Below are 26925 nucleotides of genomic sequence, written 5' to 3'. Positions count from 1 at the left end.
CGATGACAGATCGGGCTGCTGCCTACTGCCACGCCCCCTCAAGTCACATGACTGAGAAGTATCTGAAACTACTACTCAAGCTTTCAAAACATGGGAAAAAAAAGACTTGTCCATAGAAACCGTCTTTTGTTTTATTGTACAGCCTCGTTCAAAGTGATCAAACCATAAATAATGATCTCATTCTTTTGTTGATATTCCCTGTTTATACTTTTTAAAACATAAAATCCATCACTATCATAGACTGGAAAACATTTGGAAATACAATACACTGGCACCATGTACTGTATAGGCTTATACTTAATGCGCATTCTTATTCATAAAAGTAGAAGAAACTTAATGTGGAATTAAATAGATCATTACAAGAAGCAACTATTCATTGCAAGTACTTTAACTGAAAGGATAAAAGTGAGCTTAAAAGTTCCAAAAACAATTGTATAAACTTCAATTTCCTTTTTTTTAATAAGACGGGACATTCTAAATATAGAAACATATATACCTGTATTATAAACATACCACCATTGTGAAAAAAACAAGAGATGGCGTAACAGTATTACAAATACAATTACTGTGTACTTTTTTCCTTGTTTGTTTTTCATGACCTTTTTGTCTTCTTACGGCAATACGGAAAAAAATCAAATTATCTCCTAAATTTGTTCCATCTACGGCACAAAAAAATACATGGCGAGTATTTGTGCTGATGCTTATAATACTGCAAAATGCAGAAAAACCAAGCAACTTACTGCAAAGGAAAAAAATCTGTATATATAAATGAGGTCTATTATGATCTCTATAGTGGATTTTTTTAAAAAAGGCAAAAAAGTGCACATTTGGACTGCCTTGACTGACTTTCTTTCATAAGGTTTATCACATATAGATTTGCTTTATTTACAGTACGGTGCAAAAGTGACCACTAAACCAGGAGAATGTTTTTTTTTAGCCATGCTGTCATCACTGTACAGTATAAACCCTTTGCTCCACTTTACTGCAATACTTTTGCACAGTACTATACAAGAAAATTGGCATGAGTTTTGGCACTGTTGTTATTGGTTGCTGACAGCCCTTCAGACATGGACCATGTTCGGAATCATTCACTTATTCCTTTTTAAATGACATCTTAATGTCTTAATACATTCCTTTTAACTTTACTTTGTACTTTTTACTTTAATGATGAGTGATGAGTATGTTAATACTTTAGTCATTTTTTCTGTTTATGTTTCATATGTACTTTTAACGGATGCACTTTTTTATATGTATCGTATCTTGTGCTGACTTGGCCCATCTGTCAATTTTTTAAAGTCAATGTGGCCCCCGGCCCAAATGTTTGCTCACCCCTGAACTAAGTTCAAGTGTAGGGAGTAGCTTCAAATAATCAAGCTTTGTCCTCATCTCATTGAAAAGTATTGTTTTGCTATCATCTTTGCGTATGAATCACGCATTCACTCCACTCAGTCATGAGTTATGATTCCGAACACAACCACATTCTTCCACGTGTGTCTTTAACGGACACGAAACGTTGACACAAGCAAGCAAAAATGTCAGCATCGATCAACAAAAAAAGTAGGACAAATCAAAGCTTGTCATATCTTATGCACCATTTTTTGTTTGTTTTTTTTGCTCTCACAGTGTCGAGGAGCTATGTGCAAAGTCTCTGAGCGCTTCAGCAGTGTAGTGGGGACCCCCCAATATGGACTCCACGGAAGGGGACCCCGGGACGGACTCCTCCGAACACACCGAGTCTCGAAATGGGGACGGGGGGGACAGAGCTAGGGTGTCCTCCAGGGCTAGCTTATGCCCCTCCTCCTTGGCATCATACATGTAGTCATGCAAAAGTTCCATGTGCTCATCTGGGGGTCCCTCTTCCTCGAGGGGTCCTCCCATAGGGGGCTCGGTGAAGATGAAGGGCTCGGCGGGAGAAGGGGCCGGGGCGTGCGAGCGGTGCGTTTCCACCAGGGGGCCGGCGGAGGGTGGCAGCTCTTGCGGAGGCGGGCGGGGGTCTGTGCCAAGGTCGCGGGCGGCAGTGGCGGCGGGGGGATGACAACTGTGGGGGTCGGGCGTGTTAGTTAAGGGCCGGATGACCGCCGTCTGATTCAGGCCGGCTTCCTGTTTCCTCACATGCACAGACAGTCTGTGCCACACATTGCCCCCGCTCGGAGGGTGTCTTGCACCTGATTCAGACCATGACACAGACTTGCCGTTAGAACTACGAATGAAATGAGACAAAGACTCAAGTTACCATTGTCCAAGTATAGGGAAACAAGGCCAAGGCTGCACAAAGCAACAAGACAACATAGCTGACATTTAGGCAATGGATGATTCATAATGTGCCAAGTACAGCATTATGATCTTCTCATTGCCCCTGTAAACTTCTGCGTCAATCAAATCCGGATATTTGTTTCGTCTTTCCATGTTCAATAAGTGAGGGAATATTGGTGGCTTGATTGTTGGTTGGTTATTTTTGGGGGGTTTCTATGTAACTTACAAAGGAATAAATGGGTTTATTATTGAATTTTCAGGGTCTGTTTCTAATAGGAGAGGTCATTGAGTTTGGAAAAGATATTTTGACCTAACTTGATCACGGATTAGCTGATTTAGTGACATTAATTATGCAGGCTTGCTTATATGTTAATAAATATAACAATGCTTTGAATTACTAGGTTGCTCAAATGGAAGTATATTTTAGAATTTTTGTAATGGATTACAAATACTCTACTAAGTCTATTATGATCGCTGCCATACGCTCTTGTCAAAACAGATTGGACATCTGTCAGTGTCAGCCAATGAGTCGTGTCTATGCAAGAATTTGAGATTAATATCCAGTAAAATAGTTGTTTAACTGCCTTGATGAATAATAAACAGCAACCAAACAGCGTATTTTGTCAAGAAAATGTAAACAATAAAAGTAACAATCAAATAATTAGTCAATTCCATGTTCTATCCCAGTGACTAATTGAAAATGGAAAGAAGAATGCTCCACAGATTTAATGAGTCGACTAAAATGAATACGCTCGCTCGATTAGCGCCGCCTGAGAGGGGTTAGTGCACAAATGTTGTCGGCCTGGCGCGCCTAGTGTGATTAGTCGGAGGCGTCCATGCTGCGACAAGTCAAACGTGAGGTTCATTCGCGGTCAATCCAAAGCAGTGCCGGCCTTCATCGCCTTCTTGAAGGGCTGCGTTGCAATATGCCGCCAATGTGTCACGTGACACTGTGCGAGGAGTCTTAAAATGGCCTGTCAGGGTCTCCCATTCATTCTCAAGACCCGAATCGTCCAGACATCATGTACGCGGGTACACTGATGCCTTTTGCTGGCAAACAAATTGCAAAACGATTGGCTTGCCTATCAGTTAGTGGGCGACGCAGCCCTCGGAGATGTCAGCCCTCCAGGCTGCTTATTTTTAAGGAGGTTATGTGGAGGACAGCATACTAGTAGTATGGGTGAGAGACAACATGGAAACATAGTGGCTCAGCCCAACTCCTTACTTTACGTACGCAAGTATCCTGGTGTCACTGCTGTGGAACTCAAAAGAGTCAATCTTAAGACTTCTAAAATGTTGACCCGGGCCATGTGTAATAGTCAAAGTCATTTAAATAACTGTCTGGGTTTTGGTTTACGTTGTATTGTACTTGTGATCATATGAACACTCAAATGTGGCAATCAGGGAGATACTAATGCAAAGTTATTAATTCTGAATACAAACTTTCATTTTATTGTTTAGCAGGAATTGAGGAAAGAATTGAAGGTAATTGAAAATGACTTCGTATTAGTCATTGTTGATATATAGAAACTCAAACAATTAATTTATGTAATTTAACTTGGTGGACTCTAGAGTTAACACAAGTTTTCTGGTGAAACCCTAAAAGCAAGACTTTTGTAGCCTTCCGTAACATTTGAGTGTTCATAGTTCACATTCCCAAAACAAATGACATCATTCTGGAATAAAATCTAAAGAATTACTAGCATTTTGTAAATACTGCAACTCAATTTATTGCGCTGTTCCTTCTCATAGGAACTCCAAATATCTCCAGGCACAAATATTTCCTAGACGTTTTGTCTAGGGACGTTTGGTCGAACTGTCTGTCGGCCAAACGTCCGTTCGACCAAACGTCCGGGGACCAAACGTCTGTGTACCCTCAAGGCACCACTATTTTGGGAATAACAGTCCGCTTAAGAAAAGGAAAGTAGACTCACTTGGCGTTGCCGGCCGCCGGCTTCTTTCTGCGGAACATGTTGAGGAAGCTGTTGGTGCCGCAGGCGGCCGCCGACTTGCCGTCTCCGACGTGCATCCGCACCACGTCGGACGTAGTGAAGGCGCTGCGTACGTTCCTCTCGGGCTTGGCGATGATAATGTACATCTTGGGCGTGAACATACAACCCAGCGCCACGGTAACGCTCAGGCTGACGGAGAAGGAGGTGGTGATGATTTTGTAGTTGGAGCCAAAGTAGATGGGCACGAAAGCCAGCCAGATGATACACGTGGTGTACATGGTGAAGGCGATGTATTTGGCTTCGTTGAAATTGGCCGGCACATTGCGCGTCTTGAAGGCGTAGTAAGTGCAGCTCATGATGAGAAGCCCGTTGTAGCCCAGCGGCGCCACCATGCCAAGGTTGCTGGTGTTGCAGATTAGATAGACCTCCCGGATGCTGGGGTAGGATTTGACGGGTTCGGGTGGCTCCAGGATGATCAGGGTGATCTCCAGCGTAAGCTGAACGCTGATCAGCATGAAAGCGATGACCACTTGAGCCCAGGCGCTCATAAAACGCGGCTTGCGAGTGCAAATCTTCTTCTTGCTGCCCGCTAAGATGCGAGCAATGCGGTTGGTCTTGGTCACCAGCGCCGAGTAGCACATGGCTGACGATAGGCCCACCAGGAGGCGCTGTAGGTAGCAAGAGGGAATGCTAGGTCGGGCAATCAGGGTGAAGGGGCAGATGTAGCCTAGGAAGATGCCCGCCAGGATGATGTAGCAAAGCTCTCGACTGGACGATTTCACCACGGGGGTGTCGCGGTATTGGATGAAGACGAAGGTTACGAAGGAAGTGATGAGGATGCCCACGCAGGAGAACGCCACCGCCACCATGGATTCCACATCGGCCCAGTCCAGGTATTTCAGAGGTAGTGGCTGGCAACCTAGAGGAATATAGATGATCTATATCTTTAAAAAAAATCTACCGTGATAGAAAAATATCTAGTATTTATCATTTCCTACCTGCTAAATCGTCAGCAGGCCACCATCCCAAATCGCAAGCTTTGCAGGTGAACTCGTCCAAGACAATTTCATTTTCCTTACACGTGGTACAGATCCAGCAGCAGCTCACCTCACCCTTCCGTATCACCTGCGAACGCAAATAGGCCGGCAGTGTCAGCGCGTCCTCATTCATCAAGTCGAGACGCCGTTTATAGGACAAGGGCGATGGATTTCTCCGCCTTCCTCGCCCGCGCCAGCTGTTGGCGGCGCACCACGATATGTAAAGCAGGGTGATAAGTGGGTCAGGAAACAAAAAAGGGTAGAGGATGCGTCCTCCCTTAGGGCAACTTAGTGTAAAGCTCGACTCAAAACAATCAGCTGCAGATGAGGGAAATCAGGACAAGTCCCTAAACTGGGAAAAGCATCAGTCATTTACTCATTGGCTGACAAAGACAAATCATATTTGCCTGGCAATTGTGGATTGATGGAGCACTAGCATCCATGGAACTAGCTTGTAAATAAGTATATGAAATACTGCATTCAAATAGGCACTTGGCTTAAAAACATGTTGTTGGAGTTATTCTGGATGCTATTATATATGTGAATATTAATTTATTCTTTATATGTATAAGAGTTTTCTTCAATTTGGGACTGAGGCAAGCTCAAGGTCAATCGCCATGGCAACTGGCTCCAGTTTGTTGACTTAGCATGCAAGTTCGCAATGAAGATCTATGAAGGACTCTTAAATTGCAGCTCGGTTCTTCTAATATGGAATTGTTTTGCCAAATAGAGGCTTGTTTTGTTTAATACCTAACAGTAGTTGTTTTTTGACCTTAATTGTGTTATTCACTTATGCAATTGTTTTGATTTGATGCCCCTTAAATGGGCAGGTTGTTTTATATTATTATATTAAAGATAATTAAAAATGAACCTAACACATGTATTATTATAATTGTAGTAATCTGACAATCCATAAAGTATGATAATTGGTTGTTCCTGGAAAATCAAAAACTGGCTGATATTAAAGTAGTATTGCAAAAAAAAAAACATGGCGAAAAACCAAACACAGGACAAATGTGCCTGCATGTGCGCGTGCAAATTGTCCTTGGACAAAGAGAAACAAGCCGGGAGTCACTTTTGCAGCCAAGGATGCTTTGGATGATGACCAAGAAGAACAAAACGATGACTGGCTGCCCAAAAATAAGCCCCATCATGTAAAAAAAAATAGTGACAAAGGTGCCAATGGAAATGCAGGCTTAAATAAACGATATACTGGAAACGACAGAGGTGAGCAAATTCAACGCCATCTTTTAATCAAAGTGCATCTTGAGTGGATTCACTCTTGCACTTTGATGGGCTCAGTTGATTGGAATGGCTTGGAAGGAGGAACAATGGAAGACCTGAGCCATGCACTTGAATGGCAACTGACTATCCTGGAGCTCCGTTCAAAATACTTTGATGAGGCCCACGTTTCATTGATGTGAGGGCTCACATAAAGTCAGTCTTGCATTTTTTTTAAATATCAGACTGCAGTAGAATATCCATAAATTGTATGTGAGAAAGAGTACGGTTACTTAGTAACAGTAGTTTCTGTCAAGCTTCCATTAGTAAGTAGAGCAGTATTTTTATCTATCTGGTCTTTTATCATCCACTCTCGACCTTCAACTACAAAATGTATGTATATTTAATGTACAGGTTGTTTTTTTAGCTATATCTACCATTTCTTTGTGAGAAAAAAATCACTATATAGACAAGTAATATCTGAAGGTGATATACATTCCTGTTTTTTACATATGCAACACTTTTTGTACTCTGTCTGGCACCCTCTTTTGTAAAAAATATGTTTCCTATAATCTCCTAAGGGTGTGTTCACTCCAATTCAGTATACACAAGCAAAATACATTCTATTATCCATGGGCTAAAATTTGAAAATGAAAGTGTCACTCCCATCTGTATAGTGCAATTGTATACTTCATTCTAGTACAAGCTCATTTCGTTGGAGTTGGACAAGGCTCCATACCTTGATCTGTCCTTTGGAACACGGGTCACTGCAGACCGAGCGCACCATGTCGCTGCTGTTCATCCACAGTTTGTTGTCGTCAATGCTCAGGACGCCCTCGTGCCAGGAGCCCACGTTAATGTAGTCGTAATGGCCGTCCTCTACGTTCTGCAGATTCATAATATCGTACCTGAAAAGGTCGAGAACGCCCATGAGTGTCTGACAGGTCATTTCAGATAACGATTCCGTTACGCGTCTCTTATCTGAAGCCACTTAAAAACTGACGTCGACTGGAGACGCGTAGGCTAACCTAAGGCTGACAAAGGAATGACACGCCAAGGCTTTTGGACTGTCAAACGCTGTCCATTCGACTGAAGCTGAAGATGAAAGCGGGAACCCTTGTGTGGACGAGAGGCCAAATCGGTTCTGGTCTAAACCAATTACATCTTTCCGTGCTCGATATTTTCTAAATGATCATCGTAAACTCTGAGGAATACCAAGAGCCTGGCGGGGAGATAAATTGCAATTTGCAAACAGGTGTTGCATCTAAGGATGAAGGATTCATATCTTGGTGTGACTACAGTCATTTTAAGATAAGATATCATTTGGAGGGATGCAAGTAAGTGGAATTGTGGCTTATCTCTTACTTTAATTTACAAAGACACTACTAACACTACTAAAAAAACCAAGAAAACTAGAAAATGTAATTTCTGGAGGAATTCTGATGGTTGGCAAACACCTTGGATGCATTTTGGCATCAAGTCCTATTGATTTGGGGTCAATTCAAGATGATATCGGGTCACTTAGAAATTTTACAGTGTGATCACATTCGCCCAATTCTTTACCTCCCAGGGGTGTCTCCATTTTGGTCAAAGTAGATGTCCTCCTCAGAGACTCCCTTGAAGGACGTTTTAAGCAAGTAGTCCAGAAGTTTGCTACCGTCGATGGGGTCCATGGCCTCGCACAAGCCCGTCTGACCTGGACACAGCTCCCGGTGCATGTCGTGGAGGCCGTGCGCCATGGCGTAGATGGCGTTAATGACGAAGCCCATTTTGCTGTCCTGGACGTAGTTTTCCTGGAGGCTCTCGTTCCCTGTTTAGGGATAAAACATATTCAGTTTATAAAGTCAGGGGTGGATTTTGATTTAAACAACATACAGTGGAACATGCCCCAAAGTGGAACTAAAAAAAAGGGTGGCATCGCAGTGTTTTTAAGTGACAAAACAGTGCAAATTCAAGTTTAACTGACACAAATCCCAAATAGCCGGTCAGTTAAACCTGAAGTATCAGTGCTCAAAGAGTGCCCAGTTGCTCAAAATGTTTACTTACCACCTTGAAGGTCTAAAAAAAGAAAGTACAATAACATCGATGAGGGTATTGCTCCATTTAAAGTCAGTATTTTAAGTTGAATTATTTGTGTTTTGGATAGATGGACAAAATTTACCGTGGTCACCTTTTGAAAGCACAGGGAAGGAATAATGGGGAGAAAATACTGTCATTTTTTGTCCTAGCATCTTGACTTTTCTTGTTTTTCATCTGGTTTAACTATTCAAAATGTGAACTACAAAAAGGTACTCACCAGAGCAGACTTTTTTGTAGTTTTTGTTCTCTTGGGGATGGCCAGGCAAGCGGCACTGGAAGCGATACTGCCAGAATTCGGCAAACCACGGGTTCCTGGTGTTGGTGTCTAGTCTAAGCTTCAGGTAGTAGTCGTCAAAGGTCGTGACTACCGCGGACTGCAGCTTCATGGTGATGCCTCCCTTGGCTTCTTGTTCGTAGCCTTCCACCACCTCGTCACGGTCGGCCCACCCGTCGCTAGATAGAGAAAGAAAACCTTATTAAGCAGGTCACAGAATTCTCTAAATGCTTATAAACGATATTGGCTCCTGAATAGATGATCTTAAAGTCCCACTATCAGAGTTTTTTTTTATGTTGCATAGAAAACCAATACGGAAAAACAGAACTGAATGGGAAACAGTGGTTCAGGCTCGTTGTTGTTTTTCGTGTGATGAGTCGAAATACGGAATAATAAGATTCAGGTTTATGGCTTCAGTGAAGTCCAATCTATGGAATGAAGTAGTACACTCTGAGATGATAGTGGGACTTTAAAACCAAGACATTTGAAGGCAAGTGAAAAGACAGCAGAAGTGGAATACTTCAAGATCATAATACATCCAAATACAATGCCAAACAAGAGATTATACAGTTGAGAATCCACCTCTTTGTCACTAAAACTCACTTCTGCTTAAAGTGTCACCTGGAACGGACACCAGCTCTCCTTGTTGGATGGACAGACGGACAGATGGACTGACGGACAGATGAATGGGTGGATGATCTTAAAACAAAGAAACTTTTCATTAAAGGTCAAGCAAAAACCAAGAGTGGAACACGCAACAGACCAGCGTCTTGTTAAAAATGCCCAAACGTGGTGAATCTTAGCTTTCAGACAACCACCCCCGTGGCTTGTATCCTAACCTAACAAGCTCATTTGGGCACTCGGCCCGCTGAAAAAGAATTAAGAAAAAACGCCAGTGGACGGGACACTGGGAAATAAAAGCCAAACAAGCCCTTGGTGGGATGTAGCCTTAATACCTGTGCTGCCGACAGCTACACGCCAATTAGGTATGACTCACCGCGGAAGCAATTATCCCACAAAGACGCGCTCGGGTTGTTCGGGGTGACGGCTAAGGACAAGCCTATGTGTGTGTTGGTGTAGGTCAGACTGTGCTGGACTATAATTAGTGTCCATCAAAGGAGGGAAGGTCCAATCAAATGTGAGACGATACAGGTCGAGCGATGGAGTGTGATTAGACCTTTTAGATCTGAAATGGAGCATGTAGCCAGAGGCGAAAAGCACTTACGGGTGCTTCGGGCTGATTCGCATTTCTGTTTTGTCATCCTAAAAGGCATTTGATTTCACTTAGGAATGTTAGTTGTCCAGATGAAGAAGTCTTTCTCATTTGGTTTTGATTATCTTTTAATGTGGAAAAATGTTGATGAACACATTGGTGAATTCTGTTTGAGTTTGTGTGATGAAAACAAAATAAAAATGGGACAGATTTTGGTTTATGAAAGCACGGAGGGGAAAAATAAAGCAACCTGGCTTATTAGAAATAATTCAGCAGGCGCTGGAGACATGTATGTGTTCCCAGGCAAAAAATGGGATCTTCTCACTTTGCTCTCAAAGGATGCTGCTGAGCTCAACCCAAAAGTGGCGGAGACATCTATTGTGGGACAAAATCCAATTTCACCTCAGTTCGGCACCACACCGCATTATCAGAGGGCTCCTTCTGGTATAATATGCCTTAAAAATACCCGTAGAGTGGCTTTATAATGCAATTGGAGCAGCTTTTGCCACAAAATTGGAAGACTGCAATCCCTTAAGAATCCCTTTTGTCTCAAAATGAAGGAGAATTCTGACTTTGGTGACTGGATTTTAACTTTTTATGAACAATAAGCAGCAATGGGATGTATTTACCAACTCATTGTCCTCAATTTTGATGAATAATGAAGTTAACAATTGCTAATTCCATTCGTGACATGACTTCCCAGCTCTTTCCCAATGGTCTACTTCCATTCGGCTTACACATTTGGATATTTATGAAGCCATGAATTAATCGGCAGGGCAGAGATTTAATCACATGCTCTCTTTCCCCCCTGGAGGACCAACAAGGAAGAGTCGGTTTAAAAAAGAAGAAGAACGAGAAAGGATTGGAGGGGAAAGGATGGCTTTCCTAATTGCCCTACGTGAGAGTGAAGATAAAAATTCACCGAGTTGATGGAAAACTTTCTTTTTTTTATGTCAACTGAGGATAGCGTTACTACAAAAAAAGAAATGAAGAAATAATGAGGTCGGCCTTTAAGGTCTGGTGTTGAGTATGTGCCTCTATTTTCAAGGAGGTGTGGTGGATATTCTGATAGGTGCAATTGTATTGATAGTAGCTGCCATTGTGTCCTTATGTGTAATTACGGTCTCTGTTGTTGTTGTTGTCGTTTCCCACACATCTGCCATATTTTTACGGGCGTCTGACAGATTGAGTGACAGATCCGCCGCCAGACAAACCCAGCAACCCTCTGTCATGAGCCCGAATAACATCTCCATGGCGATGACGGCAAAAATACTGCGCTCAAAGATGCTTTTATTCCACGACTAAAAAAAGATTGAAACTTGCCTGATAAACACTGCTGAATATGTTTGTCAAATAGAGGATGGGCTTAGACACAGCTTGTCTATGAATTTGATGATATTTGGGATTCAATGAAGTTCATTTTTGGCAAACTATTGGATTAATTCTGTTACTGGAAGATAGGACTGACCTTTACCCCAGAATGCAGACCTGGAAGGACGCTTAAGTGGTTTAATTTCCAATTAAGTTGCTTTGCAGAATAATTTCTGATGAGAACAATGTCGGAATGTATTTCTCCTTTGCAAGAAGATCATTAGAGATGCCAATTTAATTAAATATATATAATTAAATCAGACGTCCCACTGTATTGTTTTATAATTATAATGAAGTATAATTATTGATGAACCTAACACAAATGTAGCTTGGTACTATCATGAAAAATGAAAATAAAAAATATTTAATGCACAAGATGAACAATGGGCCTGAAAAATTCCATCCTGTGGACAGCAATTGGCCCCCAAGCTACAGGTTGGAGAGCCCCAATTTTAGATTCCCTTTGGTCAAGACTGAGATATTTTGCCCTATTTCCAGAGGAAGCAGGACATCTCCATTTGCCAAACCACTTTTGTCAAGTCTCTGGGCGCAATTCCACATGGTGAGCTCGCTTCTCATCAGATGGTGAAGAGATAAAAGCATGAAAGATGGCGGAGAGAGAAAGAGAGATAGCTATATGCGTCATGCCACTTTTATTCTGGAATATTTCATGTATTCCAGCTCAAATTCAAAGAGCCACGTTATGATTTAAGACAAAAATGAAGAACATTTGGGAAGATCTTTTTTTGTGTTACATGTGGGAAAGCAGCTTATGCAAATGATGTTTTTGGTCATAAGCGCCTCGAAGTGGACGTGATTGGGTTCGACTCCGAGCCGTCACTCAGGATGATGAGTATAAATGACGACTTATTGGCGATTTTAGGAGGACACGTGCTGAGATAATTGAGTGGGTGGCGAATAAGTGCTTAAGAATAGTTTGTAGGATTGTTGCTGTTAATCGAGCTGTTAGGAAAGACACAGTGGATGCAAAATTGAAGGGAATTTGAAAATGAAACTGACATTTTACAAGGGTTAGAATGCTTAACAAGCTAACAAGATTAAAAAAAAAAACACTAGTTGCTTTTGAATAATGTGATAAAAAGGTTTTTTTTCTTTGTTAGCCTGCTGTTATTGTTAGTTTATGTAACATTGCCTTGGTTACACAAATTCAATGGCTGAAAGCTATTCATAATGCGAGAGGAAAAAAGCTACTATTATCATAATAATATAAATGAACTAGCCAGGTTTTTTAAAATCCAGCATTGAATTTTTCTTTCACATTATGTCCATTAAAAAGCCAGGTGTCCATTTTTTGTTGAATGCAATGTTATAGTGTGGAAATTCTCTTTTTGAGTGGTTATTATCTATTTTTAGGCTAAAAATAAAAAGGCCAATTAGTTGCAAATGAAGCCCTAAAGAATATTTCACAAAGGAAAGCTTTTCTGGGGCAAATTAATATATTTGTCCATTTTAAATAAAAATAAATCATAAATTCCCTTTTTGGCCTATGTGACCTTTTGACCTCATCACCTTAAAATCTATATGATTACCCAGGAAGTTTAAAAACAAAATATACTTCTAAATTCATGAATTATTTCATTTTCTAAGCCTCTTATCCTTACAAGGTGTGCAGGGGGTGCTGGAGCTTATCCTATTCAATACAAAAAACATCTTCTGCTCTTTTATACACTTTTTATGATACTGAAAATCCATATTGCAAATGATTTGTGTCCGTAATGAAGCAGATGAGGCCTTCTAACCACAGCAACAAATCAATCTCGTTAGACTTAACGCGGAAGACATTTTACAGCGGCTGTGTTTTGGCGCCTCGTCTATTGATTTTATCGGGAAGTGCCAAGCGGAATATATTTACACTCGGCCCATCCATCATCGCTATCGTTATGTCGATTTCTGGAGGAGTATTTTTGGCTAATTTGACAAATTTAACTGGATGTATATTAGCTCATTATGTTTGATTGAGAATGTGGAACTTTTATTGTTATGTGGATTGCTTTCTTGTTCATTTGGTTTCATTTAATGTTAATGTACGACCCTTGAAGGCGTTTTTGTTGGGAAAAAAAGGTTTAAAAGCCCAGAGCCGGAATATCGAGCGACAGAGAAAAAAGCTAAGAGACACTCGGGAGTAGAGTGGTAACTGTGAATGGACGCGGGTGGAACGACTGGAACACCTGGCTTTTGTCTGAAGAGCAGCCAGGCGCCCAACGGCAAAAAAACAAAAACAAAAGCCAGCAAAAAAAGCGAGCCAAAATGTGAACAGCTCCTATTCTCCATTCAAACTACTTTCAATGGCAAATGTTGGCTTATTTTTGATGTATTTTACATATATTTGCATTGCAAAACAAATAAGGGCAATAAATACTACAGAGAAAGTACAAAGTATTCCTTTTTTATACTGTATATATTTGTACTATTAGATTGGATAACTTTATTCATCCCGTATTTGGGAAATTTTGTTGGCACAGTAGTAAGAGGGTGAGGACGCAAAAATATGAAAGGTATTTTAGACATAAATAGATAGTTCCTAAGTAAGTAAATAAAGAAAATACATGAATAAATATATAAATAAATAAGCATGTTGCTGAAATATATATATATATATATATATATATATATATATATATATATATATATATATATATATATATATATATATATATATATATATATATATATATATATATATATATATATATATATACATGTACATATACATACACATACATATATATAAGCACATATATCGCCGTTCAAAGCGGCTGCTTGTTGCAATAGCTCCCTAAACCCTCACTCGAATTCTGTGTTTGTACAGCTTTTTTACGGATTTTTATCCTTTATTTTATGTTTTTATTGTCTCTTAAGACTTTAGTTGTTACTTCACTTTATATATTATATTCGATACTTTAATGTTTTGGGACTTTACTTTCAAGACTCTACTCCAAGACTCAAGCTGTGCGAGAGGCAGTCTTTGATCTACTAGTTTAGTCCATCTTTTCAAATTCAAATTTCAAAATTTTGGAGACTATTTTGACCCACCCAGCCATGCCTACGCTGCTTTACACGAGGGATCAACTGTTAGCGCTGCGCAATACCGGGATTCCCCTGGACTTGGACCTCCCCGCTGAGTTAAAGAGGAAGAGAAGAGGATGCAGAGCCGGACGAAAATGTCAGGAGAAAAAGCGACGCTTCAGACCCAGCATTCCATCTATTATAATGGGGAACGTAAGATCTCTCCCCAACAAGATGGAAGAGCTAACGGCGCTGACCAAACAACAAGGACAATATCGGAGCGCCTGCATTATCTGCTTCACGGAGACCTGGCTGGATGAGCGAATACCAGACTCTCTAATCTCCTTGGATGGCTTTCAGCTGGTGAGGGCGGACAGGGACCCTGAGGAGAGCGGTAGGAAGAAAGGTGGGGGACTAGCTGTCTTTATTAACAGTAGATGGTGCAGTCCTGGGCATATTACTGTGAAGGAGCAATTTTGCTCTCGAAATATCGAGCTAGTAGCTGTTAGCATCAGGCCGTTTTACATCCCCCGGGAGTTCTCGCACGTCATCATAATAACTGTGTATATACCTCCCTCGGCCGATGCGGCAGTGGCTCGTGAGCTGCTCCACACTACTCTGTCCCGGCTACAGACGTCACACCCCCAGTCTCTCCTTCTTATCTCCGGTGATTTTAACCATGCTCCCTTGACTTCGACTCTCCCCACCTTCACTCAGTATGTGAAGTGCTGCACCAGGGAACAAAAAACTCTGGACCTGCTGTATGCCAACACAAAGGAGGCATACAGCTCAGCCCCCCTTCCCCCACTGGGCCGCTCAGACCACAACCTGGTCCATCTGATCCCCACCTACATCCCTATGGTGAGGAAAATAAAACCTACCACGAGGATCATACAAAGATGGACCGAGGAGACCAGCATGGTACTGAGGGACTGTTTTGAGACAACCGACTGGGAGGTGCTGTGCAAACCACATGGGGAAGACATCGACAGCTTGACCCACTGCATCACAGATTACATCAACTTCTGTGTGGAGAACATCGTACCCTCCAAGAAGGTCCGTTGTTACTCCAACAATAAGCCGTGGGTCACCAGGGATCTAAGGGCCCTCCTGAACAAGAAGAAGAGGGCTTTTAGGTCTGGGGAGAAGGAGAGTCTCAAAACGGTCCAGAAGGAGCTGAAAAGAGAGATAAGGAGGGGAAAGACCAGCTACAGGAGGAGGCTAGAGAAGCAACTCCAAAGAGGCAACACCAAAGAGGTCTGGAGGAGCTTGAGGACCATCTCGGGCCATGGAGGCAACAGTGGGAAAGGCCCGGAGTCCGGAGACGGGGAGTGGGCCAACGAACTGAATCAGTTCTTTAACAGATTCAGCCCTGCCCCTGCTCCCCTGACCCCCCAGACCAGAAGCAACTCTACCCCCTCGTTCTCCTCTTCCTCCCCCTCTTCCTCCCCCTCTTCCACCGGTCTCTGCATCACTGTCGGTCAGGTGACAAAACAACTAAAGAAGATCGAGGCAAGGAAGGCTACCGGTCCGGACGGCCTCAGCTCCAGACTACTGAGAGAGTGTGCGGATCAGCTTGGCACAGTGATTCTGCATATTTTCAACCTCAGCCTCAGTCTGCAGAAGGTCCCAACCTTGTGGAAAACTTCCTGCGTGGTCCCAGTCCCAAAGACTGCGAACGCCAGGGAGCCAAACCACTTCAGGCCGGTAGCACTAACCTCTCACCTGATCAAGACACTGGAGAGGATCATCCTCAACCACCTGAGCCCCCTGATGAATGCAGAGCTGGACCCTCTGCAGTTCGCCTATCGTCCAGGCATTGGTGTGGAAGATGCTACCACCTACCTGATGCACAGGTCTCTTTCACACCTGGAGAACTCGGGAAGCACGGTGAGAATGATGTTTTTTGACCTCTCCAGCGCATTCAACACCATTCAGCCGGTCCTTCTGAGAGGGAAACTGGAGGTGGCTGGAGTAAGGAACCACCTAGCTGCATGGATCATCGACTTCCTCACCAACAGACCACAATACGTGAGACTCCAGGACTGTACGTCTGATGTGGTAACTTGCAGCACGGGGGCCCCACAAGGCACAGTGCTTTCCCCACTCCTCTTCTCCCTCTACACGTCAGACTTTAAACATAATACAGACACCTGCCACCTCCAGAAATTCTCCGACGACACCGCCATTGTTGGACGAGTGACTGACGGGAACGACCTGGAGTACAGGGGAGTCGTCACAGCCTTTGTCGACTGGTGTAGGCAAAACCACCTGCACATCAACACCAGTAAGACAAAGGAAATGGTCGTTGACTTTCGGAGGACACCTCAACAGACCACTCAGGTGAACATCCAGGGTAAAGACATTGAAATCGTGGACAACTTGAAGTATCTGGGTGTTCACCTCAACAGTAGACTAGACTGGTCCACAAACATAGATGCCCTGTACAGAAGGGGCCAGAGCCGCCTCTACCTGTTGAGGAGCCTACGGTCCTTTGGTGTGTGCAGGTCACTGTTGAGGACCTTCTATGACACTGTGGTGGCATCTACTGTGTTTTATGCAGTGGTCTGTTGGGGAAGTGGGAGCACGGAGAGGGACAGGAACAGGCTGAACAAGCTGATCAGGAGGGCCAGCTCTGTTCTGGGCTGTCCTTTGGACTCTGTGGAGGAAGTGGGAGAGCGGAGGATGCTGACCAGGATGAGGTCCATCATGGACAGCACCTCCCACCCCCTGCATGAGTCTGTGGAGTCCCTCCAAAGCTCTTTCAGCAATAGACTGCTACACCCTCATTGCAGGAAGGAGCGCTTCCGCAGATCCTTCCTCCCATCAGCCGTCAGGCTCTTTAACTCAAAAAAGGCTGTGGGTTAGGACCTCCCGAATTTCGGATACAGTGTAGATGTGCTTGTATATATATGTATGTGTATGTATATATATATCTCACCAACACAGTTACCTATTTATATATTTATTCATGTATTTATTTATTAACTTACTATTAAGTACCCATTTGTGTACAATGCCTTTTCTATTCCTGCATCCTCACCCTCTTCCTATTGCAACAAAGAAATTTCCCGATTACGGGATGAATAAAGTTATCCAATCCAATCCAATCCAATCCAATATACACATAATACACACATATATAAGCACATATATACATACACATAGATGTACATCCATGCATATGGCAATACAGTATACTACTCTCTTTAGATTTATTCTTGAATGGTTATTAATATTTTTGTTTTTCTGGAGCAACAGAAACAACATAACAGAGAAAAATATATATCTTCACCCACAAGTAACTGAGACCTTCATATTATTCTCTCTCTTTCTGCGACCCAGAAGCCAGTGTGTCGCCCATCCGTGGAGACCATCCACAAAAAGCTAAACTATAGACCCACTTCTTTCCACACACACACAAAAAACAGCACTCTCTACTCTCTACTCTCTCCTCTCTCCCTCCCCATCTGCAACGGAGAGGAAAAAGAGGACTCCGGCACTCACAAGTAACTCCTAACCAGAGTGTGTCGTCACTATGGATAATTCAAAAGCTGCGATGGAAAAAAAATAAATAAAAAAAGAAGAACGAGTGCTATCCCAAAGCCGGCCGAGATTTAAACATGCGGGGATGAATTAAATATAAGTTGTACAACATAAACAGACAGACAGAATAGCAGCACTGGCATTCATCCTTATTTTACTCTCACGTTCATTTGGATAGGTTCAAAAAGAGAGGTTGTATTATGTACTATAGCTATTCATAGTAACTAAAGTGGACCATGCATTGAGCCTTGTGGTACACCAGAACTATTTTTGTTCATTTTAACTGAAACATTGAGCCTTTTTGTTTAGCCTTTGGGTGTGTTGTTTATTTTTATCTGCAGGTACATAGAGTTGTGGCTCCACCCCTCTGACAAAGCCCTGCCCAGGCCAACACACCTGTGAATACTTCCCCATCATCCCTCGTCCAATCAAGATTCACTTCATGTCCCTATTTAAACCCTTTTATTTGTAAGATCACTTTTGATTCTTGACTTTGACTCCCTTGACTGCCTGTCATTGTAAATGCTGAGGCAGTGGAGTTCTTACTTTCTTTAGAAAGCACATTGCTTCATGTTAAGTAAAGTTTGATTGCCATACAAACTTAATCAAATGACAAGTTTTTCTCACTAAAATAGCAACTAATCCATATCAACTAAAGTGGACCACACATTGAGCCTTGTGGAACACCACAACTATTACTCAATCTTAAAAAAATGATTTAGACGAGCAATAAGATGAAAAATGATAATAAAGGAGGCATGTATGATGTTGGATTCAAACCCCAATTAAGCTTTTTTTGCAGTGCCATTTCTTCACTGTTAGTTGCCATGGTGACCTGCATCCAGCAAATCCTCCCCTCGCATTCCCCGCTGGTACGTACCTGCCGATCAGGAGAAACTCGTCGAAGACCCCCAGGCGGCGCATGGCCATGAGGAGGCCGCGTACGGTCATGCCCTCGCAGAAGCAGACCACCACCCGCGCTTTGGGCAGACGCTCACGCAGTTTCCTCAGGAGGCGGTCGAACTGCTTCTCGCCGGCGTTGCTGTAGATTTTGTCGGAGTGGGCGATGCACAGGCCCTCCTGGGATGCCAGTTCCTTGAAGGCCTCCATGCCGCTTTCGCCGTAGTTGCCTGAGGAACAGGTTGTGGGCTTAACTTCAAGAATTTTGGAAAAGACTTCCAATATAACGTTGGTTTTTCACCTCAAATTTTGTATCTATTTTGATAATGAATGATCCCTGTCAACCCTCCATGGCAAAAAGGATTAGACATCTAGTTCAATACTCAATAGCAAACTCTTACCCAAATTATTGGACTAGAAAATGATATTTTTTAACCCTACTTGGCACTTTGAACCATATGGTTTGTAGTCTCATGCAGTATATTTATGGAATACTGCATGTGTTTAATGTAAACATCCCATAATTCATCTGCAAATATATTATACTTTAATTTATCATAGCTATGAGCAACTTCGATGTATGGTAATATTTTCTTGTTAAATTTGCTGCAGGCAGCTTTAAAATATTAAAAGATTTTAAATATATATATATATATATATATATATATATATATATATATATATATATATATATATATATATATATATATATATATTTTACATGATTTATATATACACACAATAATAGAATATGAAAACAAAATACTTTTTTGTAAGTAATAATAAATAAATAGCATAAATGATTCCAATGGGGAAACATTATAGACATAAATACTTCTTAAATAACTATACTACAGTACACCCTTTGTCAAATGTTTTGGGACACTTCCTAGTTAGTATTAGCCATCCTTTGGACCGAAATTCAATTTAAATGAGGGCAATTAAAATAACCTGACTTTAAAAGTGGCTTCACTTTTAGCATTTCCCTCCCTAATTATATCCCAGCAGCACATGTCTCCAAGCCTTATAAAAAAGGCCTGTGGCTGAATGTTGTTAGCCCCGACTTGATCCTGTGATAATGAGGATGGGGGATTTCGGCCAGTGCAATCAAAGGCAAGGCGCGTCTTGTGTGCTCTGTGGCCCCGCATCCCAATCAAGAGGCCCAGTAAAGCCGCCCTTCCCCGACCCCCCGACTCCCCCCATCCCTTAATGCTTCTCCACCCACGTGGACGGCCGTGTCGCCCTCTGGATTGACCACAAATCTGGATTATACCAACACACGTATCCAATCACCCGAGCATGGTGAAATTAACAAGACAAATCCCACCCGCTAAAAACAATGGAGTAAATGTCATTTTTTTCTGTGACTGTTTTTCCAATGGTGGCATGTCATCCTCCCACTTTGACAAATATTGACATGCCATCTTATGACTCAGACGGGCATATTATCGGGCAGCACGGCAACATCCGCACAGGTACTTCACTTGCATTTTTTTTTCATGGTCGGCCTTGTTGCCAAGGCAACCGTACTGCATTTGTCATTTTCTCAAGATAAGCGTCATAATTGCAGACGCTCATGAACTGTGATTATTTCTCATGAATGTACGATGTGGGAGTCGTTTCAACTAGCGTGTGTCTCGTTATTTTTTTATTGGCTGTTCTTTAAATGCTAGGCTGGATTTTTAGTGATGCCAATTTTGGATGAGATTTTAATCAAAATAGGAGGAGGGGCTGAACTGATGACTTTTAATGTTGATTTAAAACAAGGGGGGCCAAATTTTGTTTAGTTTGAGGGTGGAGTTGACTGGTTTTGGCACAAAAAGTTCACTTTCTGGCACCATTTTGGGGATAAAATCAACAAATATGCACTTGATCACACAACTCAAAAACTTTTGGTTTTATGGCAAAAAAAATAAAAAACATTTATATAGCTATGTAAAAAATGGACTACAAAATGCCCTTAAGGCAGTTTGACCTTATAAGATGAATCTGACCTCTTTGTGGGCCACAGTTTTGACACCCCTGACTTAAAAAAAACTTGCAGTAAAGGTGTCTAAGTATGATTAGATGAGCTAGTTGGCTCTATAGCCATTTGCCGAGTGAGGAGCGTATTTAGTCATTCATTAGTGGCTGAAGGCCAATTGTGGCATCAAAGGTTAACGATGATGCGAATGGCATTGATAAATAGATGAATCGACTGTCATAATGCAAGTGTCGACTACAAATAAAAAACCTTCTGGCTGTATATTTGGAAGATGGTGGACACAAATCACCTCCTCACAGTAATTACACTGTGGGCTGTACAAACGAGACGTTTGCCAAGGGGAGCGTGCCAGGTATGACGTGGGTGGGATTACCACGTGGCTCCATTTAGGGCAATGTGGGGTTTGAAAAGACATACAAGGGCTGATTATGAGAGGAAGGGGAGTATGGAGGGGTGCAAGAGGTGAATAGCAAACCAAAACCACAACTAACCCTAACAAATAGGCCTAATAATCTAGCCCACAGGCCTCATTTTGTGTGACCCGAGAAAGTAAATCATGAGTGCCGACTTTGTATTAGAATCAAATTCAAATGATGATAGATGTACATTATTCATTATTCATTTTTTTCATTTTTTCATTATATATCCTGATTTTCCCCCTTTTAAAATCAATCAATGCAGTTTTTTAATCAATTTTTTTGTTTTGTGTTATTAGTTAAAAATTCATCCATTGTTTTGTCAAATCTAGAAATAAATATATGCAAATATTTCCCATTTTCTACTTAAAAAACTTACTGTAATAACTTACTATAAAAATACTTAGTATCATATTTTAAATAAAAAAAAAACATGACTAAAAGACATTTTCCATGACTAAGAAAAATACATTTTAATATTTCTTAATACATTCCTTTTTATACTTGACTTTGTACTTTATACTTTTTACTTTAATGATGAGTGATGAGTATGTTAATACTTTAGTCCTAGTTACTGTTTATGTTTCATATGTACTGTTAACGGATGCACTTTTTTATATGTATCATATCTTGTGCTGACTTGGCCCATCTGTCAAATTTTTTAAGTCAATGTGGCCCCTTACCTTCAGTGTGTACGGCAGAGACGTAGGTCCAATTGTAGCGCTGCACAATGTCCAGCATGGCTCGGGCCTGCAGGGTGTCGGAGGGCACCACCCGCAAAAAGTACTTGAAGAGCGTCTTGTCGCTCAGGTCGATGCTGGTGGCCGAGTAGGCGATCTGCGGGATGTTGAACAACTGGAGCAGGTTCTGGACCTGGATGGCCACCGAGCTGGAGCCCGGCCCGATGACCCCGGCGATGGGCTTCTTGGTGGGCGGCGGCTGATTGGACGACGCCTGGCCCTCCACGCACCACTTGGATCCGTCCTTGTCGTCGCGGATGGAGATGAGCGAGTCTCGAATGAACTCGATGCTCTGCTCCAGCGCCACCGAAGAGTGCCAGCATGAGTCGCGGATCTCGCAACCCAAGCTGATGTTGGGCAGGAGCCGCTGGTCGGCGTTGATGCGGTCCAGCGTGTGGAACATGGCCTCCACGCGTTGAATGCCGTACTGCTCGCGGACGTCGCCGCACTTGCGCTCGGCCACCTTCTCCGCCGACGGCTGGTGGTGCACGGAGAAGAGGGCGCCGATGATCACGTCGCCGTCCGTGCGGGCCACCAGACGGGTGACGGCACGGGGCGCCGCCGCCCGCTCGTGGATGCCGGCGGCGTGGCAGCGGAGGACGGCCAGCAAGGCGGGGAGCAGGAGCGCCGCGAGGGTAGCCATCTTTAGTGGGGATGTGCGCGCATAGCACCTGCTGTCATCTTTATCCCAGCCACCTGAGAGCGCCACACCTGGGCCACGTGCACGTAGGCCTGGACAGGTAAAGGGGCGCCCATTAACGCTAAAAATGAGCTTGTTAAACTTTTTTTCTGCACATATTTTGCATGAACATCAAATGATGGCTCAATAGCAACATTTGGTATTCAAGTGTGGCCTACATTTGTTGACATCAGGCCTCTAATAGAACTAAATTATGATATTTTCAAAAATAAACCCAATGTAACATCCTTAAAGTGAATAGAAATAGCAATATATACTCCCAAGTATGGCCCACAATAATGTTTTGAATTCTCTCAGGGTATTTAATTCATTAACTGCCATTGAATTGACCAGAACAGACATCCAATTCATTGGTGGTCTTGAATGTAACCCAATCCATTTTCCTTTTCATTTGAGCAGATCTCAACATGAGAAAACATAACAAAACACCCGCCTAGCTCTATCTTCGCACCCGTGTCCACCGCCTATTTCCACATCTGTCCATCCTCAGCTTACTGTCAACACTAGTTGGGACCAGATTTGAAATTCCAGCAGTGTGCTCAGCGCAAAGAGGAAAAGCACGTCGGTGGAATTGTCACCGCCGCATCTCATGGGCTCCTTTTTTTTCCCTTCAACGCCAGCACCAGGAACACTCTCCAGCTTTCCTTGGCATCTTTTCACCGGCGTCCGGGTACATGCAAATGTGACAAATGGATGTCGGGGAAGCATCAAAACTTACCTGAATCCTGGAGACATACCGCGTGTCTCCTCCGCTCGTCTTCTTGAGCGCTTGAAGCTCTATGGCACTGGTTTGCTTGCTCTTGCTCTCTTTCTCTCTTGCTCTCTTTCTCTCTCTAGCTCTCTCTAGCTCGCTGTCTTTCTCACAAACACTATCGCTCCCTCTTTGTCACACTCTAGCTCTTTCTCTCTTTTAACCATAGCTATCAGCCCATCTCTTACAGCATCTCTCTCTCTCTCTCTCTCTCTCTCTCTCTCTCTCTCTCTCTCTCTCTCTCTCTCTCTCTCTCTCACTCTCTCTCTCTATCTCTCTCTCTCCTTTAACCCCAGCTCTTTTTCCAATTCTCTCCCTCTCTAACACCCTATGGCTGTCACTCCCTCTCTATCTTCAAACACACATTCTCTCTCAATCTTAACCATCGATCTTTATTTGCCTCAATTACTTTCTAGCTCTCTGTAACACATATTTCCCAAGGTTCCTTTCCCCTTTTTGTCTCCCACCCTGTCTCGCTCCCTCTTTCTATTGCCCCCAATCTTGTTTCACTCTCCATGTGTCTTTCTCACCCGCATATCATATTACAGTAGATAATCTTACAATTCTGAATGACTGACTTGGAGCGTGCATACTTTGACTTGATGGGGGGTTTGAATGGGTTCAGCGTTGGGGAGGTCGCCAATTGGATTTCAGCACCAAGGACAGCGGTGGCAGTTTCCTGATGCCACCTAGCGTTCATTCACAGAACAACGTCTTTGCGTCCCCCCCCCCCCCCCCCAATAATAAGAACCTGGACACTAGGCACAGCACTGACCTCGCGTGGCTACTGTGGAAAATTGCAATTCTCATCATTTAATGCTATGATTTGACTGGATGTTGGAAAGAATGCATCTAATTCTCATTAAGCATGCAATTGATTTACTCAAACATTAGTGTTAATGAAATTCCACACCATTTAAAACTACTATATTAACAACTATTTCAAAGTAAAAGTTATGTTGACAATATACTATTCGATTGTCACTGACACAAAATGGCCATCAAGTAATAACTGTCGTACTGTGGCGTTGCTCACAGTATGCATCTCACGTGGTTACGCCTTTTGGTGACGCAGATGTGTTAATTACGTGCATGCGCAGTAGCACTTCCTTTTCGAAAGCCTGACGGTCCACACGCACGCCAACGAGGTAAGCAATTTACTGGCCTAAATTCGTTTTTATCACGCTATCGTTATATATTTTTCAGCAATAATTGAGCCCAAAACGCCCACAAATCTCGTAGTTTAATGCCAGGTTTAACAAACCGTCTGCATTTTTAAGTTTAGGCTTATTTGTGCCCCATGTTACTAGTTGGCAATGGCGTCAGCGTCACAATTTGACTTAATAGTATGTTGTCCGTTTTCCTTTGAGTCGTGTTGCATGACTTTATATTTAATCATTAACGCCGTGACATCAACCGACAGTTTGTTGGGTAAGTGCTCACTCTTAAATGACATCCAGATGAATGATTTAGTTCGTCCTGAGTTGTATGTAACGATAGTTTTCCATTTGTAATTGTTTTTCTAAAACAAAATCACTTTTACCAGACTGTTAAGCCAACTATCTCCCAACTGTTAACGTCGGTCTGTATATTTAATAACCTTATCTGGAAAAGGGAAAATAGCAGTTGGAACCAACTTAGTTTAATTCTTTATCTTGATTAAATTTCTTGTTTGATTTCTCTATTCTGTAATCGTTTGGTAACTCCCAACTACTTTGATTTAATCACGTTTTCCCTGTTTAGCATCAACATAAAACTATTTATGAAAATATTTTTAAAAAGCTAAAATAAACATTGTTTTAGATCTATAAAAAACTGAATATTTGGGCCCTTTAATCCATTTATTAAAATCTAAATATTTTATCTAAACCAGGTGTGTCAAACATACGGCTCGGGGGCCGGACCCGGCCCGCCTGGTGGTTTGGCACGGTCCGGGGAAGAAAGTTGCATTGTATTAAAAAAAAATAATTTTCTTTAACATTTGTAGTTCTTGTATTAGCCACTAGGGGGCGCAGTGTATGTACAACACTTAAATATATTTAACTGTGTAAAAGTGTTGTTAAAATTGCACATACTTTATTTATGTTCTTATGTTATTCTCTTGTTCATAATATTAAAGGATAATTCTGTTAATAAACATTTTGATAATTTACTATTTTTTTACACTAATTATTAGTATGAGTGACTAATGCAAAGGAAAAAAGTGGGCTTTTAAAACTCTTTATGCTAACTTGTGTTTTTTTGTGTGCACATTTTCCCTGTTTATTCCCCCAGTTTTTTTCTAATTTTGTTTTCTAAGTGTTTATTCCCCCAGTTTTTTAAGTTCATTTTCCAAGTGTTTATTCTCCCAGCTTTTTAATTTTATCTTATAGCTTTATTCCCCAATTATTTTTTTCTAATTTTATTTTCCAACTGTTTATTCTCCATTTTTATTTTAGAAGTGTTTATTCCCACAGTTTTATTACTTTATTTTCTAAGAGGTTTTTTTGTTCATCTATAACTGTTTTCTTCATCTGCAGGTGGAGAAAAAACTGTCCACACCAACCAACACTTCAATGTAATGTCAACTCTTGAGATTACTGAAGACAAGACTGGGTTATATCAAGGTAAAACAATGCCCCCCAAAAAAAGTTGAGTCTCCAGTCTCTATGTATTCTAACTTTTTTTTTTTTTGCAGGTCTGAGAACTTCCTTGCCAGTTGTCTACTTGAAGATGTCTCTCTTGCATCATATGGTGTCTCTGTATTTTTGAAAATTAAATAAAAGCCTTAATCATCATCATCATGATGTTTCACTGGCCATTTGTTTCCGCAGCTCTTTAAGGTAAAAAGGGTCTCATTTAATGTTGGAGCAGGATTTCCAAGTTTATTCCTCCAGATTTTATTTTCTAATTTTTCTTCTAAAAATTTCCCCTTTTTTTCTGTTTGTTCCCATTATTTTATTTTCTAAATGTTTATACTCCCATCTTTCTGGGTGTATGATCCCCAAGCCTTTTCTTCCAAAATTTATTTTCTGTTATTTTTCCCAGCTTTTTTTACATGTATATTCATGTTTACTCCCCAGCATTTATTCCCCAGCTTTTTTCCCCTATTCTTTTTGTTAAAAAAATTCTAAGTGTTTATTCCCCAGCTTTTTTCCCCCCTATTTTTTTGTTAAAATTTTACTAAGTGTTTATTCCCCAGCTTTTTTGCCCCTATTCTTTTTGTTAAAATTTTTCTAAGTGTTTATTCCCCAGCTTTTTTGCCCCTATTCTTTTTGTTAAAATTTTTCTAAGTGTTTATTCCCCAGCTTTTTTGCCCCTATTCTTTTTGTTAAAATTTTTCTAAGTGTTTATTCCCCCTATTTTTTTTGTTAAAATTTTTCTAAGTGTTTATTCCCCAGCTTTTTTGCCTTTTTTTTTTGTTAAAATTTTTCTAAGTGTTTATTCCCCCTATTTTTTTTTGTTAAAATTTTTCTAAGTGT

General features: G+C 41.7%; 1 protein-coding gene and 1 long non-coding RNA gene across 3 annotated transcripts; one reads left to right on the top strand and one right to left on the bottom strand.

The window, feature by feature from the left end:
* Nucleotides 1-106: 106 nt before the first annotated feature.
* Nucleotides 107-23633, bottom strand: grm1a (glutamate receptor, metabotropic 1a). Of its 2 annotated transcripts, none has more exons than XM_077739180.1 (9): nt 23432-23632; nt 21957-22745; nt 18854-19103; nt 8760-8995; nt 8027-8273; nt 7203-7371; nt 5204-5330; nt 4188-5124; nt 107-2200 (listed from the first exon to the last, which is right to left on the bottom strand). In XM_077739180.1, exons 2-9 carry the CDS (start codon nt 22654-22656, stop codon nt 1618-1620), a joined length of 3249 nt encoding a protein of 1082 aa, XP_077595306.1. In that variant the 5' UTR covers nt 22657-22745; nt 23432-23632; the 3' UTR covers nt 107-1617. The 2 variants fall into 2 exon arrangements, with proteins under 2 accessions (XP_077595306.1, XP_077595313.1); XM_077739187.1 differs by having other exon boundaries at nt 1898-2165; nt 23432-23633.
* A 942-nt stretch (nt 23634-24575) lies between these two features.
* LOC144211762 (uncharacterized) lies at nt 24576-26241 on the top strand. Its single transcript, XR_013329652.1, has 3 exons — nt 24576-24612; nt 25984-26070; nt 26142-26241. It is a non-coding gene; the product is annotated as an uncharacterized LOC144211762 (long non-coding RNA).
* The last annotated feature ends 684 nt before the right edge of the window (nt 26242-26925 follow it).

The sequence above is a fragment of the Stigmatopora nigra genome, chromosome 2 (assembly GCF_051989575.1).
Source record: "Stigmatopora nigra isolate UIUO_SnigA chromosome 2, RoL_Snig_1.1, whole genome shotgun sequence".
Lineage (NCBI taxonomy): Eukaryota > Metazoa > Chordata > Actinopteri > Syngnathiformes > Syngnathidae > Stigmatopora > Stigmatopora nigra.
The sequence above is the reverse complement of the archived record's forward strand: the minus strand, read 5'-3'. Positions and strand labels throughout refer to the sequence as shown.

Bases quoted from the DNA above. Each gene is read 5' to 3' on its own strand.
- grm1a (XM_077739180.1), bottom strand. From the start codon at position 22,656: ATGGCTACCCTCGCGGCGCTCCTGCTCCCCGCCTTGCTGGCCGTCCTC. The intron at 7,372-8,026 runs GTAAAGAATTGG...CGACCTTTTCAG, and splicing joins AATGGAGACACCCCTGGGAG to GTACGATATTATGAATCTGC. The intron at 5,331-7,202 runs GTATGGAGCCTT...TTGCGTTCGCAG, and splicing joins GTTCCAAAGGACAGATCAAG to GTGATACGGAAGGGTGAGGT.